We start from the raw sequence: 17,586 nt of genomic DNA on the forward strand, positions 1-17,586 counted from the left end.
CTCAAGTCCTGACTTGAGCATTGAGTAGAGTTCTGGAATACGACCCTTAGTCCGAAAGTATAAGAGATGGACGAGGTTAAAAAGGATTCTAAACACAGACCACATCTTTATTTTGTGATTCTAAATATCACGCGGCAATTTGAGAAAGAGCGAGGCGGTACGTCTTCACTGTCCAAACAACTCACACAAAAAGCCCCGTCTCTCCGACCGTACCCACTTTGAGCTGTCAAACTGATGTGACATTTGTAATCAAAGAAACCATGATCGCGTAGGTAGCCTAGTAAATCGTTTATCTAATAACTTATTATTATATATTAATTTGAAGTGATAGCTGGTGCCGATATGTACATATATATACGTTCAATTTTGTAAATGAGTGCTCTTTTGATAAGGTTAAAACGTAATGTTCGTTATAGTCCAGAAAGATATGAAACCATTATACATGTATATTATAGTTGGTCGATAAATTTATTTATTTTGTGATAATTTTTGGATAGTTCTGTCACGCGCTGCTGGCACCGCTCAAGCATGTCCTGTAGGCTGTAGTGTAGCCTGAAGAGTCCTGTTGGTGTCCTTGTGGAGGTTTGCCATTTCTTGACTTATCAGGTGTTTATTATGAACTTTTTCACAAATATGTGTGTGATGTATGTGTATAAACACGTTACGTCATTAAACGTATATAAGAAACTATTGTATTTGTAATTTAGTGTGGTGAGAAATAGCACGTCTGCTCGCTTCGGGAGTTTCGTAGAGAGTGACGATGGAAAGAAGAAAAGTAGACGAAGAAGGAAAGGAATTTAAGAACGATTCAAAATTTCAAATTAAGGTGGCCAGGAACCAGAGAAAAGAATGATAAAAAGTTGGGATGACAACGAAAGAGGTCGCATCGTCACAATTGATTCCATTCAATTAATATCTCATACCCTTGGTATGATAATGCCACATGTGATCGATTGATCATACATTAAAATAAGTGCTTTTATCAAATGAAAATCATAAAGGTAATTTGGACTACGTGAAATAAATTATGTACCTATACCTAAGTGAAATTTTATAACTCTACTAATTAAGCATAAAAAGGTTATCGGCCAATTTCGTTCATAGAATCTTAAAACTTCTCTCTTGTAGTTGTAATATTGCAGATGTGGCCTTATTTGTGTATTATATTTATATAATGTGCCAGATTTTGTAAAATGAATCAATTACAGAGTACTAAAAACCGATTTCGACAGTTCATGTAATTAAATCTATTGGCGAAGGTCGGTTACATGTATTTAAGAATCGGTTACCGGAAAGTGTGCGTAAACTGTAAACTAGGGGGCAAACTAGGGGATGAATATTCCCTAGTTTGCTATCCTTAGAGGTGAAATATTTTGTAAAAATTTAAATGGGATTGAGGTACCCTATCCAACAAAAAGATTCATCCAAATCGGTTCACAAGCCGGAGTTATCGCGTAACATACATTAAAAAAAACTCTCAGATGAATTGAGAACTTCCTCCTTTTTAGAAGTCGGTTAAAAAAGCACTTTCATCACGCCGATATGGAATGGGGTATACTGTATGTAAAAGTTTTAAATAAGCGTAGTTTAATTTCTGAATATTATCTAAAATATCGACTACCTAAAGAAAAAACCCATTTGATTTTAAAATCGAAAATTGAAAACCCAGTCCATACTGGTTGCTAAAAGGAAACTTTTCTAAGTTTATTGTACCTCTCGTTTATAATCTCTCTACTATACGTGTGTGACTATTTCGGGCCGTCTCACGAATGTGATAAGTATGAAATTAAAATCGTAAATGGAATGCAATCGTAATAAATAGTATGAAAGTAAATTACTGCTAATAACAGGGTGAGATATTGGCACCGGAATATTACATTAACTGAATACCACTTATCTAAGGTCCGCCTCTTCGAATACTAATTACAACTGATGAGACGGCAATTTTCAATATAACTAGATTGAAAGTAAATTTTCGAAAGTAGGCACAATGAAATGCAATCTTGAATTTTCAAACCTGTTTTAGCCCCGTGGGGAAATAAGGCCACATATGTTAATGCCTATTTTTCAGGGGATATGTTTAAAATCGATTATTTATTTATATTTAAATAAGAGAGTTGTAATATTTCACGTATACATAATTTGTTTTATGTATTTCGTATTATTTTTAAATTTTCATGGCATAAAAGCATTTTTGATGTCTAATCACATGTGGCTTTATTATACGCAGGGTAGGTACGTATTGAATTATGCTTTCAAAAGGCACTACAAGTGGAAATAAAGCATTAATAGGTATAAAGGTTTTATAAGACTTTTTCCCTATTAAAGCGTCATAATCATAAGGTAGTTAAGATTAAGCATACGTAGTATTATTTTAAAACTTTTTTAATTATAATATTAAGTGAGAATATTTATAATATCAAGTCACGGTACGAACAAGTTGTGCACCTGGTGGTAAGCTACACGCCTGTCTATAATAGTTGCAATGTCACTCAGAGCTTTAAATCGCAAAGATTTGCGGGGCATTGCCCCTGCGCCCGTCACCATGAGACATAAGTTGACAAGTCCCACGTTAATTTCACCAGCACCTTTACCCTTCATAATCGTAACACAGTAATGCTTACATTACTGCTTGGCGGCAGAAACAGGTAAGGCGGCAGTACTTCCCTGGATGAACTGTTTTATAAGGAGCTCTATTGCTACTAAATTGCCAAACTGCTACTATAAACAGACGAACCGAAAGATCGTATAATAATCACAATGGACAGCCAATCGCGTGCATTATTACTTTTACCGAATAATGGGTAAAAATTTATAGGTCTCTTTGGTGGCCTGTAAAAAGGAACGTTCGTTTGAATTGTGAATGAAATGCAATTTAAATTTCTTAAAACTTTATTATATTATGATTTCAAAAAGTACATTTTACAATACAACTAGACATTTGTACGCTGTTTAATATATTATGCGAAACGTGATCGTGCTTGCATTATAATTTGTTACATCTGTTCTATCACGACATAAAGGAAATAAACGAATCATCGAAACTTTTTAATAATCTTATGAGTTGTGGCCTGAAATAAATGATTTTGTTATTATAATTCATACATCAAAATTGTCTTGGGATCTAGTAAGTCAATGAAAATCAGGTTTTAACTTTTTTTAATGCCAATGGATTTTTGGACAATTTAATTTTCAAATTCAAATTATAAAATTGGCCAGAAAACAAAATCCATCGGTGTTAAAAAAAATAATTCAAAAATCAGATTTTCAGTTATTGTCAAAAACCTGCTTGATCCTTAAAAACACTTTTGGTGTCTGTATAATGTGACTACAAAATTACTTCTTTATTAAAGCGTGATAAGATTAATTAAACAAGTATATCACAGACGTGCAAAAGGTGCTATAAGTTTTACATGTGTGTATTATTGCATAATAAATCGCTACTTGTGTGCTTAGTTAGTTTTACTTAGCAAAGTGTAAAAACTGTAGGTCCCTTTGATGATCTGTAACAAAAAAGATTTATTTGAAATTTATAGTATAAATAGTTGAATATTCAAAAAAAACAAGTAGTGGTACTTACCGAAACAAACGTGCTTAAAGTCATTTCATAGTAAGGCCCGGCCTTGAAGATTAACCTTTTAGAAGTCAATACACATATCAGGGCTACTTCCTTTTGGACTTTATGATCTGCTGCCGTCCAGTCACTTTCGAAAACACCGTAGCTTACATTTAAACTCTAAAACAAAATATTTGGACACGTGTATGTATGATCTAAAGCTACACACACACACACACACATATATATACATATATATATGTGTAGCTTTAGATTAATTATATATATATACAATATGAATTAATTACATTGAATTTATGCATTATTCTTTGCAGTTGTCATGGGTCTCAAGTCCTCTAATTTTTAACCGACTTCAAAAAAAGGAGGAGGTTTACTTTATGTTTTCTTTGTACATATGTTACGCGATACCTCAGCCATTTGTGAACAGATTTTAATGATTCCTTTTGTTACAAAGTGGGTACCTTCATTGTCGTCCCATTTAATTTTGAAGAAAATCATCCACCTCTAAGGGTGGCTGTTCACGCATGAAGATTCATTTTTATAAATAGCGCCTGTATGGTTCTCTGAACGTCTAAGATTGGAGTATTATTAAGTAGAATAGGATATAGAGTTGATGTAAACCACAATTTCTGTAATAAGTTGATGTATTAAGTAAAAAGTGTACAGTATAGTTTTGAATGCTTATCTGTGGCCGATCGCTAGTGAAGCGAGTTGTCAACTGTCTTTTATGAGCATTTACACGTGCAATATGTAGGTTGTTAACTTAGCAAAGTATTGTACGGTGCAAAAACCGTACAGCGCCTAAATTTTATTATAATAAGGAGCAATTATTTTAATTTTCAAATTCAAGGCGTTTTTCTCTCTCAATATACTTTCAGTAGTGGGAACCGATTTTATTATCTCCTGTGTCAAGTTCTGTATAGTGGCGAACTAGGGGATGAATCCGGGTTTGCGCACTTTCCGGTAACCGATTTCAATAAAACTTGGCAAATAGATATAATTCCACGTACTTTTGGAGTGGGTTTTTTATTACTATTCTGTACTGAGATTATATTGAAACCACTGGTCATTGTAATACCATTGAGACCCCACAGAGCCTTTATTGCAATTATGATAATGTTTGTTATACTGCTAAAATCTAGTTGCAGTCACAGTTGAGTCTCAATGTAGCCTAAAGAATGGGAAAAAAAACAATGTAGTGTCCAGTTATATAACCAGAAAAATGCATAAAGGATGGAGAAATAGAGATGAAAAGTAATTTAATTTGTTTGAAAACTATTCTGCCAAATCATTACGACGTGACGTCAATTCTTTCATCGACCAGTTTAACCAGTTGAAGCATTGACTTACAATTATATGGACGTCGGGTCCGCGCTAAAAAATGTCCGAACTTATAGGCCGTTAAAATCGTATACAGAGCGTCATTCACGCTCTAGTCTTCGATTGTTCGACTGACAGCGAAGCAAGCAAAATTAGACAGTACTGCGATGACATTACAATTTAAATTCAACGTTTTAGCTTTTTCATATTCCTTGACATGTCACTACGTTTAAATAGGTTGACTTGGGACATTTTTTTCGTGGTTTTTGTATTAGACCCGTCGTCCATTTATTTGTAAGTCAATGAGTTGAAGTGTGGAATGTGATTCCGTTTGTTTTGTAATTAGATGTTTTGCTGTTTTTCCCACAACACCGAATGGAACAACCCCCATTGTTAGAGATATTATCTTTATTGCAATAAATACAGAATATTTTTGGAATACGCTGTGCTGCGCTGTTCAGCGCAGACGAGAGTTAATATTTAAAAGTGATATAAGGCCCATTTGCTTGATGAGTTGCCAGGGATGGATGGCCCTTATTTCGCCTCTATTTCTGGTTATATACTCGATGAATAGCATATTAGCAGTAGAGCTCCTTTTAAAAGAGTTCGTCCAGGGAAGTACTGCCATGTTACCTATTTCTGCCGCCAAGCACTAATGTCAGCATTACTGTGTTCCGGTTTCGAAGGGTAAGGGTGCTGGTGAAATTACAGGCACATGGGACTTGTCAACGTGTCTTATGACTTGTTCGTCCCGTCACTAGATATTATATAAAAAAAATCATTCAGTCAATCACTAACGATCGTTGTTGCCGTACTAAAGCTATCATGGAAACTCTGCTTAAATCTTAATTTTTATCTCGTTTAATCAGCAATTAGTCTTCAAATTGAATGTGCTTTTCTATGTCACAGTACGTCACCGACGTGCCATCGACTCGCCATTGCAGAACAGAATACCAAAAAAAATTCAATGGTGGTTGAATAGAAGATCGATGGCTGACAAGCTACTAAGTACTCTTAACTTTTAGCAGAAGATCAAACGTACAAAATCCTGCCGTTGGCACTTTTTCAGTGTCCATCACTCAACTGAGATGATTTACTATTTGCAGAATTGAGGTCCTGTCTATAGAATTAAGAGATGATTTTTTTTTAACGTTAAATACGAGGCAGATGAGCAGAAGAGCCACTTGTTGGGTGGTGGTCATCGTCGCCCATAGACGTCTAGAATATGCGCTGTGCGTTGCCAGCCTTTAAGAGCTCCGCTCAGTCGCTTTTTGAAGAACCCTATGTCCACTTCATCAGGAGACTAATCCACATCTAGCAGGTTTGAGGAAGAAACGAACGCACCCACGTGCCCACGTGATCTTAGAATGCCAGGCATCGAGGATGTGGGAATGGGCTCTACTACTTTGGCGGTAGGCGTCATCGTGGAAACGTGACGATAGCACCCGTGCGTAAAGAAATTTAAATTAGAGGTCGATTTTTTCCGTTGTTTATTGTCTCCGGTGCTGACTTGCCAGTATTGTTTCTTTATCAATTCTGGGGGTCTACTCTTGTGTTCTGTTTGACATCCGTCGACTTAATTGCCAGTAATTGTTTAGAACGAAAGCCGGACGGAGAACGAGAGTACAGTGACTGGACACCGAAAGCCTAGAATCTAGCAAACGTTCAGCCTGTAGCAGAGAATAAAAAAGTAAAGAGAATGGATACTCACCGCCCCTACCTAGCTTAAGATACCACACCACGCCCAGCGCATTGACGGTCACATTGACTGAACGATAACAAGGCTGTCGGCGAGCCGTTTTCGCGCTAAGACGTTTTCGATATTTGAATATAGTTTTCATTTATTCATTACGGAACTTGTACGTTAATATATACCTAACATCATTGTACGTTATTATTTATAATGGTCGTGAATTGTGCTGTGTACGGCTGTTTATCGTCATCTAAACAGGATAAAGAGAGGAGTTTCTTTCGATTTCTGAAAAAAGAAACGAAGCAAGTAAAAAAAATATATCTAAGACTCATTCAGTTATTGTTTTCTACATTTTTTTAGTGCAGAGTAATATATAATACAGATTTATTATATCAATTTAATGAGAGTCATAACTTCGTGAGCTAATAGACAAGGATTCTTGAATTTTCAATTTCTATTGCAGATAAATATTACGTAGTGAATATACCTAATTGTTAACTAGGTAACGATTTGGACACGCAATTTCAAGTACCTTGGTTACCTTATTTAAAAGTTCCTGTCCAAAATAGAACATTTTAAGTGTTTTTAATATATTATTCTAGTTAGTGAATTAATGAATAATATAATATTACCTAATGAATATGTGTAATTATTAGGATTCTATTAATAGAGTTATAGATAACAGATTAGCGCTAGAATTTTCGCTATGTTTCCGCTCTGACCACGTGATGTAATAGTACGAGAAGTGATGGATCACCCTGCCACTTCACGCACTCATTTGCGCGTGTGCAGATAGCGCTTGTTGTATGTAGTAGTAGGTAAATAACTTTCGACCGTTGTATGGAGTATCCGGGGTGTACCTGTAGCTTAGAAAGGTAGTCGTGCCGAGTCATCCATTATCGAACTATCGCAAATCTCAATCACCTCCGTACTCTGAACGACTATGGAACTTGTATTGAACAGTCGATTCCTTGGATACTTCGAAGCTAACGATCTTCTCAGTGATAGATAGGTTGGTTTTCGCCGTGGTCTATCTACTGGAGACGATAGATATTCCACACATTTATGAGCCGAGGGTATTTAATTAGCGCCTATTATAAAAAAAATATTTTGAATTTCTTATTCTACTAATTGTTGACATTCTCTATACTGTTCATGTATAGTATAGTAATTTATGATACAATAATCATAAACTACTATATATCTCTACAAGCTACACCTAATAACTACACTATAAAAATAAAATTTCTAAAACATAATTTTAAAACATAAAAATAATTATTAATACAAAGATCGAATACTCAGAAAAAAATTCCTTCGATCCGGTCGGATTCGAACCGACGTCTTCTTGCATACCGTCCCAGACGCTGTACCAGCTAAGTCACGGAACGAACCAACGGACCTCACGAATTTTTCTATGTGCTTGCGTCGTGTCTTTGTATTTGGTTTTTCAACGACTTTTTAGTCGTAGCGCCATCTACGAGAAATCTATGAAAGATTTATCACCCAGTTAATACCTTTACAGCTACCAGTCCTGGCGAGAGATATCGCTATTCACTGTATTAATTAAATTTTTATTGAATTGATATTCAATTTTTTTTTTGTGAAATTACTCCACTAGTTTATTATAATCATTAATACAAAGATCGAATACTCAGAAAAAATTCCTTCGATCCGGTCGGATTTAAACCGACGTCTTCTTGCATACCGTGCCAGACGCTATACCAACTAAGCCACGTAACGAACCAACGGACCACACGAATTTTTTTATGTGCTTACGTCGTGTCTTTGTATTTGGTTGTTCAACGACTTTTTAGTCGTAGCGCCATCTATGAGAAATCTATGAAAGATTTATCACCAAGTTAGTACCTTTACATCTACCAATCCTGGCGAGAGATGTGTTCTGTTATGTTCTGTAGACTTAGTGTTCTGTTATCATATTTTTGAAAATACTCAATGATTTCGCTTGTTGAATAGACAAAGGTAAAGCGTTCGACAAACGATAGCCTGAACAGTAAAGGACCTGTCGTAGTACTGGGAGGTATGTAAGGGTATCTTAAGTTGGACAGTTGAAGATGAGCGCAGAAGTCGGGGGTTGAGGGATTATTCCTAATCAACTATATTATATTTACAAAATATCTATGAAAAACGAGCCAAGTTCTAAAGTAAGCTAAATCGTGGTAGCCGTAGAAAAAATAATTATAATTATATATTATATATAGGAAATGAAACTATTTTTCCGGATTTAAATCACATATATTTGTTTTTTCAAACAAACCGACGTTTCGGGCCCTTTACAGGTCCCATGCCATGGTCACGGTTGAATGAGGTGGTACAGTCTTCAACCAGTTATACAATTATACAACACAAATATACGCGATTTAAATCCGGAAAAATAGTTTCATTTCCTATGTGTATAATAATAATATATATGTATTCGTGTCGGAGTTACAGATATTGTCGCGCCATCTACCGTCGTGCACACAATATTTGAGTATGTTTCAAGGGAAAAAAATTACTATTTATATTTCATAGAGGAATTATGTCATATTTTTTTATAATACTAATTGACGGGACGACCGAGTCGTGTGCCTGGTGGTAAGTTAGCTATCCACAACAGTTGCAGTGCCGCAAAGAGCTTTAAATCGCAAAGATCTGCGGGGCTCTGCCACTGCGCCCGTCATCCTGAGACATAAGTTGACAAGTCCCATGTGCCTATAATTTTACCAGCACCCTTCAAAACCGGAAAACATTAATATTGACATTACTGCTTGGCGGCAGAAATAGGTAAGGCAGCAGTACTTCTCTGGACAAACTCTTTCACAAGGAACTCTACTACTACATATATAATGTAAATTACTTCCAGGCTATTGATTGGCGCCATTTAAACATAAGACGGAATTTTGACCTTTTTCAGAGCTACGATGTGAGATTACGAATTGAGTACGGAGATTTGCAGTCCGATTGAGTAACGGCCATTGTCACCGTATCCATGGCTACAGTAATTAGACTAATTACCGTTTCCATAACATATTTGTTTCTTAATAACTCGAAAACTACTTCGTCTATTTTAATGCCATTTAGACATATTGATATTTAAGGTTAAAGTTGTTCATATTTTAATGTTATTGGGTATATTAAACGAGAAAAAACAATGGCTACGCTAATTAGGCTGTCGTCACGTGTGATAATGGTCGGTTATTGCGCCATGATGACACGTAACTCAACTCATGACGTCGCGGCATAAACCTTCTCCTTATAAACAGTTACAAAGCAGTACATACCTGAACCGTGACTTCATTTGTGTGCCAATAGAAAAACAGCAATTGAATAAAGCACGCTATTAAATACATAAAGTTGAGAATGACTTTATCTTTATCCTGAAATAAAATTGATTTGAAATAAGATATGGAAATAAGAGTGCTAAAGAAAATAGTACCCTAGAAAGTGAAATACAAATATAAAGATAATTATGATAAACCATTCCAATACTGTAAAGTATTAAATATTTATGATAAAGTAAATTTAGCAATTGAATCTGACTACCAAGAAAAAAGTTCAATTTTTGGAGAAGGAAAAAGACTATCAAGACCAAGACTAAGAATATTGCCTAGCAATCGTACATTTAGGGTCGTATTCTAGAACTCTACTCAATGCGCAAGTCAGGACGTGAGTATTGCAGTGAGCACTGAAAATCAAACTCAAGTCCTTGCCATTAGGGTCGTATTTTCAGTGCTTGAAATCATACTCAGGTCTGCTCAAATCCTGACTTGAGCATTGAGTAGAGTTCTGGAATACGACCCTTAAACTTCCAAATTATAACAATGTATATGGTAGGAGAATATTATGGTCTTTGTACTTCCAGATGTATGAAACAGGGTGCCAAAGGAGTTAGTACAAAGATTAGAATAAACAAATAAAAGATCTGTATCAGATTGGTTAGACGACACTTGGCTAGGGAGTAATATATTATTTAGGAGCTCTTTAAGTAAATACAAAATTATGGAATAAGTAATAATGTTAAGATGTCGCTGTGGTTGAGATTTCCTAAGGTGCATAATTTTTGAGTACTAAAACTTTAGCTTTCGTAATGTGAAATGACTTTTGTAATCTTTCGAACTAAACAGTTTATTTAAAAAAAATTTAAGATAGAAGAGAAGAGATAGGATAGATGAATCGCATACAGTGAACAAATAAAGAAGAATATGATAAAAGCGAGTAGCTATAAAGAGGTCAAAGCTGTCTTTGAACCGAGAGCAACGGAGACTGTTGACATGCAAATTCCCATATTACCTGAAAAATTTCTATAATACTAAATCCAAGATTCACAGATACGTTGACAAGATATGTAAACATTATTGGCGATATGAGAGCATTAAATATTTTTTGATACCTGAAACAGAAAACTGAATTTTAAAGGAGGTAAAAAAAATATCGATGCTGGAAAGGTAAAAGATCTAACGTGCATTTGGAAAATATTCCTGGAGAACGATTTAAAGTTTTTTTTTTAACCAGAACTCATAACTTTAATTTTATTTAAATTTGTATTGAATACAAGTTTTTTATTCAATACAAATTTAATTACAGTTAATAGCGACATCTCTAGCCAGGTGCTGGTAGCTATAAAGTTACCTAACTGGGTGACGCAATGTTCACTTATACTTGTATACCTATGCGTTTTGTGGATAAATAAATGTCTTTTTATTTATTTAATTATTTCATTTTCCATGTAATAAAAAATATTGTATTTTTGTTTTTAAAAAATACTTTAAATCCAAAATTTATAGGAGTGTGTAACATTTTCCAAATGCACGTTAGACTTGTTACCTTTCCAGTGTCGATATGTAACACAATATCATCATTATGTAGTTTCGTTATTTAAAATACTTACTTGATTAGCGTGATATAATGTTGATGAAAATCGGCAATATTTTTATGACTAACTTCGCTGTTTTTACCATCAATTAGATTGGTGCTGTAGTGTTTTGCAATTTTCAGCTGACCGTTGAAAAATATAATTACAGCCACGACGAGTGTATCCCATCCTACTATATAACAACCTGTTAAGTAAGCCATCAGGTTTTGAAGAGCTCCATAAGCGTAAAGTTGCTCGCTAAAAGGTGCGTAGACATCGAACATAACAAATTTGTCTACGTTTGGCTCCTTTTCTGAGTCCCGATAAAATTCAGATATTAACCAATTGCACATGACTAATGACATAGTCCAGAAAAGGTATGTTACATAGCGGTTATAATTTATATAATTATTGACGAGTTTATTTACTACGGGGTCCTTTCCAGACAATTGTTTTTGCTCAAGAGTACCAATGTAAGTGATGAAATCTTCCCAAAGATTGTAGTTTTTGAGGAAGTGAGCTGCCTTTATTACACCGATGTGAAACGGGGCATAGCGTAGGAGGATGTTTAACGAGTAATTATCAAATTTAATAATAATTCTGACATATTGGCTGAATAAAAGAGCAACTGTGATGTAAAAAAGGGCTCGCTTAATAATTGCGCCAATAGATCGAATCGGATGCCATAAGCCTGTCAGAGTCATTAAGTAAAGATGCGGTGCAATTGACGGGTACTTAGGATCCTCTAAGATTTTCAGAATTTTTCTTAGTATATTAGCATCTATGTCAGACATATTGTACTTCTCGGTATAATTTCTCTACGATACGTGATCCTGTATTCCGAGCCGTACCACGAATGTGACAAGTAACAAATATCCTAAATGGAATGTAGTCGTAATAAATAGTATGAACGTAAATTACTGATAATGACAGGGTGAGATATTGGCACCGGAATATTAATTGAATGCCACTTAAGGTCCGCCTGTTCGAATACTAATTATTACAACTCATGTGACGGTCATTTTCTGTGTAACTAAAATCATGGACATAACATATTTTATCTACACATATCATAAACCCTCTATGATGTGTTCAAAAATTGCAAATTACGACCACCATAAATATAAACAGTTTTGTTAGAACAAACTTCTTATCTGTGAAAATGTTATTATTGCATGTTATTGCATAATAAGATCGAATTAGATTTTATTATTACATTCAAAATCAGAACATCTCAAAAAAACAAGACGATTTCAATCGACCTCCATTCTAATATCAGTCGAGATGAAAATTTATTCGAAATGAAATGTTAATAGCAAACAATTTTGATAAATTTCACACGTTACTTGATATCGAACGATATGATAGTTGGGAGCCGACTCAAGTTTGTCTATGAATTATATAAACTACGGTTGTGTGACATCCGTCAGAAAAGTTTTTATTTGCCGCCATTTCGCCAGTCGTAACATGCGGTTCCTGAACAAATCTTAGAGAGTTTATAATATGTGTGTAGATAAAGCAGCGTATGTAACTGTACATAATTAGGCATTAAAACACTCGCCTGTCGGCTCGTTTCATAAACTCACACTCGAATTGTAATGTTTGACTTTCATCATGTAACAGTCACATAACCTACTATAGAGGAAAATTAAAAAAGGTTTACTTGATAATAATGTACAACTTAACCACTGGCCACGTAATATAATATTTTTTAATACAGTTGCTCAAAACGTGTAATTTTTCGCACTACAAATCGTGCCGAAAGTTGGAATTTTCCCACTAGTGCTTTTTACTTTTCCATGTTTTTTTAAATTTACTGTTGTTTCAAATCTTAAGCACAGAACTAAAGAAGTTGTATATTTGTTTAATATTTATGTGCTTTGTGACGTAAGTCATTCGTCACTAAAACTTATATTTATTTACAAATACTATATAATGAACGTATCGAGTGGAGGTCTCTGCCTACCCCTGAATGGGTGACAGGCGAGATTTTTATGTATATATTTGTTTTATGCATTACAGATAAATTGTATCTCACTACCGTGCACGGGTTCCTAAAGAAGTTTAAACAAAAGTACCAGGACTTCATAATAAGAAAAGTGGTTACAGACCGATATTACAGAAAATAAACAAAAACAGCACGTTAGAACTATATTTCCATAGACTTTTAAATAATGGTTGCAGTGGTTGTATTTCATTATTTTAATTTACTAGCAGAAAATGAGTTTTTTTTAATACTGTTTTATTTTACTTTCAATGTAGTTTTTTCGCAAATCTATTAAAAACGTCGTTTGATACACTTGCGGATTTGTCATTTTCACTAGTCTCGCGTCTTGACCGTCGCCTCTGGCTCGGGCCAAGAAGCCTCGAGCCTCGTGAATAATGACTAACTTTCCGCACTTATATCAAAAATAACTATTTTAATACAGGTGCTCAAAACATAGTATTTTTCGTACTACAAATCGTGCCGAAAGTTAAATTTTTCGCACATGTGCTTTTACTTTTCCATTTTTTTTAATTTACTGTCTTTTCAATTCTTAAAGATAGAACTAAAGAGGTTGTATATTTATTTCATATTCATGTGCTTTGTGACGTAAGTCATTCGTCATTAAAGCTTATATTTACTATTTTTTCCATCCTCTTAGGTGTTGAACATAGACGTATCTTCTTCGACTATGAACTATAGTCGTTTGAATTTGACACTCAACCTTATTTTTTCCATCCTCTAAGCCTTAGAGGATGGAAAAATAGTTTCCATAGTCTAAGCTCTAAGCCCAGGCAGTCTCCACAGACTTTATTTTTTTCCATCATCTAAGCCACAGATATATTATATCTAGATAGACGCCGCAAGTACAGCAATTTGTATGAAAACCAAGCGTGTCACATTTTTTGTACCCACCATTCGAAATAGCGGTTCTTAGTAGTTACATGTTTTACACGAATTAATTTTTAGTTTATTTAAATTATGTTGTGAGTTTCTTGATTATTTGTTACCATTTAGTTGACGGCTCTGAAGCCAATGCTTTATAAGTAAATTTTAAAAAATAGTACCCCCTATATAGTACCCACAGACATATCTAGATATATGTTTGTGATCTAGCTAGATAAATGTCTGTGTGAGTGATGGAAACCTCCTTCCGCTTGCTGCAAATCGATTGATTGAACGGAATACGCGTAAACACGCGTATTCCATAAAATAAAAAAAAAGTCTAAGTCGATTAGGGCGATCCTACCTTGTCAAAATTAACGCGACCAAAACGCAGGCGTGTCTATTCTCCATAAAACGGAGACCCTTTCATCTGACTCCGACTTTTCGTGATATATCCATACCGATAGCCGACCGTCTCCAGCTGCTTAGAATGGACCTGTCGTCCAATCTCAACTTCGGCAGATACATTGAATCCATGGCCAAAAATGCATCCAGGAAGCTTGACATCCTTTCCAAAAAAAGACATTACTTCACACCGGGACAGTTGCTTCAGCTATACCAAGCACAAGTCCAGTCGTGTATGGAGTACTGCTGTCACTTATGGGATGGCTCTTTTAAATACCAACTGGCCGCGTTGGACTCAATCGATAAACGTGCTTAGAGGCTTATAGGTGACTTGGAATTAGTAGAGGCGAAGCTGCAGAACCTTGAACACCATGGTAAAGTTGCCTGCATAACGGTATTCTACAGGATATATCACGGAGAGTGTGCAATGGAATTGCATAATTTGACTCCGCCTTCCCCTTTCCATCATCGGGGGACTAGGCGCAGGCTGGGATTCCACCTCTATGTTGTGGATTTTCCAAGGATTCGCATGAAGCGTTTCGCTTCCACATTTATATAGCGAACGGCTATGGAGTGGAATTCTCTGCCCGCTGTTCCCTGAAAGTTATAACTTGGACCTTTTTAAGGCGAAAGTGAATAGGCATTGTTTAGGTGTGCATGCTACATCGCCGACCTCATCGTCACTTTCCACCAGGTGAAATGAAGGTCAAATGCGCACTTACTTTTTATTAAAAAAAAAAATCATCTTAAATAACCTTGGATACCTATTTTTTTTTATCCAATACACGAGACCCCTTGCTTAGCTTGAAGCTTGGCGTAGATACACATGAGACAAAGAATGTCATAAAGCAGTTACACTTACACGTGGGGCGCACTATAAGTTTCCGGAATTAATAAGAAAAAAATACTATAAATGGTCACAAATTAATTTAATGTTTCTCAAAATATTTTCAGCTAAACATTTTTCAGCTTTTTCACACCCAAATATTTGTGTAGTATTCATTGTATTTAACTCATGCCTATGCCTAAAGATGCCCAAATCTCATGGTATGTCACATGCCTGTCTGTTTTGATCATCACAGCACAGCATCCATATTTTTGTTTTCACAGCCGTGGATGGGCGACCATCACGAAATTCGTCACTGAGATTCACACGACCGCGTTTGAATTCTGCAAACCAGCTATAAATAGTCGTCTTGCATGGTGCTTCATCACCAAAAGCAGTTTGAAGCCGAGCGAAGCTCGGATGTGCTGTTAAATTACGCGTAAAGTCGTAGAAAATCATACTACGAAAATTTTCACGAGTGCAAAAATTTCCATGGTGATGTAGACAATCAATTTCTAAAATGACGCCACAATTTAAAAGCAAGTGACAGTCGGATGAAACAAACTGTATTTTACAGCCAAAGAGTTCCATTTTTAAATGTTGTAATTACTTTTTAAATATTGTTTATGTAAGTGGCCAGTTCCGGAAACTTATAGTGCGCCCTATGTACACCGTTCTACCATGCTGGACTGCCACGCAGAGGTCCCGGGTTCGTTTCTCGGGCCGAGAGAAATATTTGTATGACCTACATTTATTTCTCTCGTGAATTTTGGTGTAATTCGTTATCTATGTAAGTAGGTACGTGTCCATGGTACCCGGGATACAAATTTTGCCAAGTGCGGAGCTATAGGTATATGCGCCTTATGGTATTTTGTGTAAGCTCTGGGATAATTTATTTTGTTATATTAACAAGCAGTGTGTAATTTTTATTATGATTGGTGTTGAGGTAGCGTTTTCATTGTCTTTTTTAATCAATTGACAGTTCTGTTAATGTCATGGGACATTGGGTGGTGATGGTGATTTCAACTGTAATACCCCTAGCCATTCTCTATCTCTTATACACTACCTTCTACTCAAATAGAGGGTAGTGTTTATGAGATATCGTTGAGTAAAAGGGTATTCTGTCAGACGGAAATTATAGTGATCATGAGATTATTTGCTTTGCAAAGTTATACGCAAGTTGGCTTGAATAGCAAAACAAAAGTGACCTTGAAAAAACCGGCACACGAAAAAAGCCAAAAAATTGTGACACACTGTCGCATTCCATAACGTACCTATGTGTTTTTCTTTCTTGCGTGAGTAAAGATATGGCGGCGTCTATAAGTTTCTCTGTCTATGGTTTTGGATAGCGGTTATTATGCTTGTTTCAAATTAGTTCTAAACACAGACCATATAAATTCTTCCGTGGTTCTAAATAAGAATCAACATTATTTTACGGTTAGATTTTAAGTCCTCCATTGTTATATTATTATACGGTTCTATACCAAATGAAAATCAATGCGATTACGCGTTTTATCTTGGTATATAAAGTTAGAGAGAAATAACTATTTTGCTACATAGTGCGAAGGGAACCAAGCTTATGAGAGGGTTTATTGTTACTTTGCTGTATAAGAAACAAATACAATTTCCCCTTAATTTCCGCCACGATGTTATCTGGACATAACGACAGGCTTAGCATTCTAACGGGGCGCCTGCTAAAACTTCGGGACAAACGCATTTCACCACTCCTTTTGACGATACCTACAAATAGTATATATGCTATATATTTACCAGTTATATAACCATAATTTCATTCCATTTCACAATAAGTTACAAAGCTGCGTCGAGAGTGTAGCCGATGTTAACGCCTAACGTAATTGTACTAGCAATATATTATATATATTTATCTTATATTATATATAGCAATATATTATATGTATTTAACAAAATGATTGTGGGATTATTTTTTTTAGTATTAATAGCTATGCCTTCGGATTGTAGGATTTGTAAGCCACTTAAAATTTTGACTTTCCACATAAATATCTGTAGAGTACCTTTGTAT

At 35.3% G+C, this 17,586-nt stretch overlaps 2 protein-coding genes across 2 annotated transcripts in view; one reads left to right on the plus strand and one right to left on the minus strand.

The window, feature by feature from the left end:
• Positions 1 to 3,397: 3,397 nt before the first annotated feature.
• Positions 3,398 to 12,239, minus strand: LOC113236933 (odorant receptor 49b-like). Its single transcript, XM_026473159.1, has 5 exons — positions 11,482 to 12,239; positions 10,869 to 10,983; positions 9,875 to 9,970; positions 3,581 to 3,736; positions 3,398 to 3,503 (listed from the first exon to the last, which is right to left on the minus strand). Exons 1-5 carry the CDS (start codon positions 12,237 to 12,239, stop codon positions 3,453 to 3,455), a joined length of 1,176 nt encoding a protein of 391 aa, XP_026328944.1. The 3' UTR covers positions 3,398 to 3,452.
• A 3,798-nt stretch (positions 12,240 to 16,037) lies between these two features.
• LOC113236934 (odorant receptor 49b-like) overlaps positions 16,038 to 17,586 on the plus strand; it is a 10,112-nt gene continuing 8,563 nt past the window's right edge. Inside the window, exon 1 of the mRNA XM_026473160.1 lies at positions 16,038 to 16,045. Coding sequence (XP_026328945.1) covers positions 16,038 to 16,045 — 8 coding nt within the window. The remainder of the gene's footprint in view (positions 16,046 to 17,586) is intronic.

This window comes from Hyposmocoma kahamanoa, unplaced genomic scaffold (assembly GCF_003589595.1).
Source record: "Hyposmocoma kahamanoa isolate Upper Pololo Valley unplaced genomic scaffold, ASM358959v1 92, whole genome shotgun sequence".
NCBI classification, from domain to species: Eukaryota; Metazoa; Arthropoda; class Insecta; order Lepidoptera; family Cosmopterigidae; genus Hyposmocoma; species Hyposmocoma kahamanoa.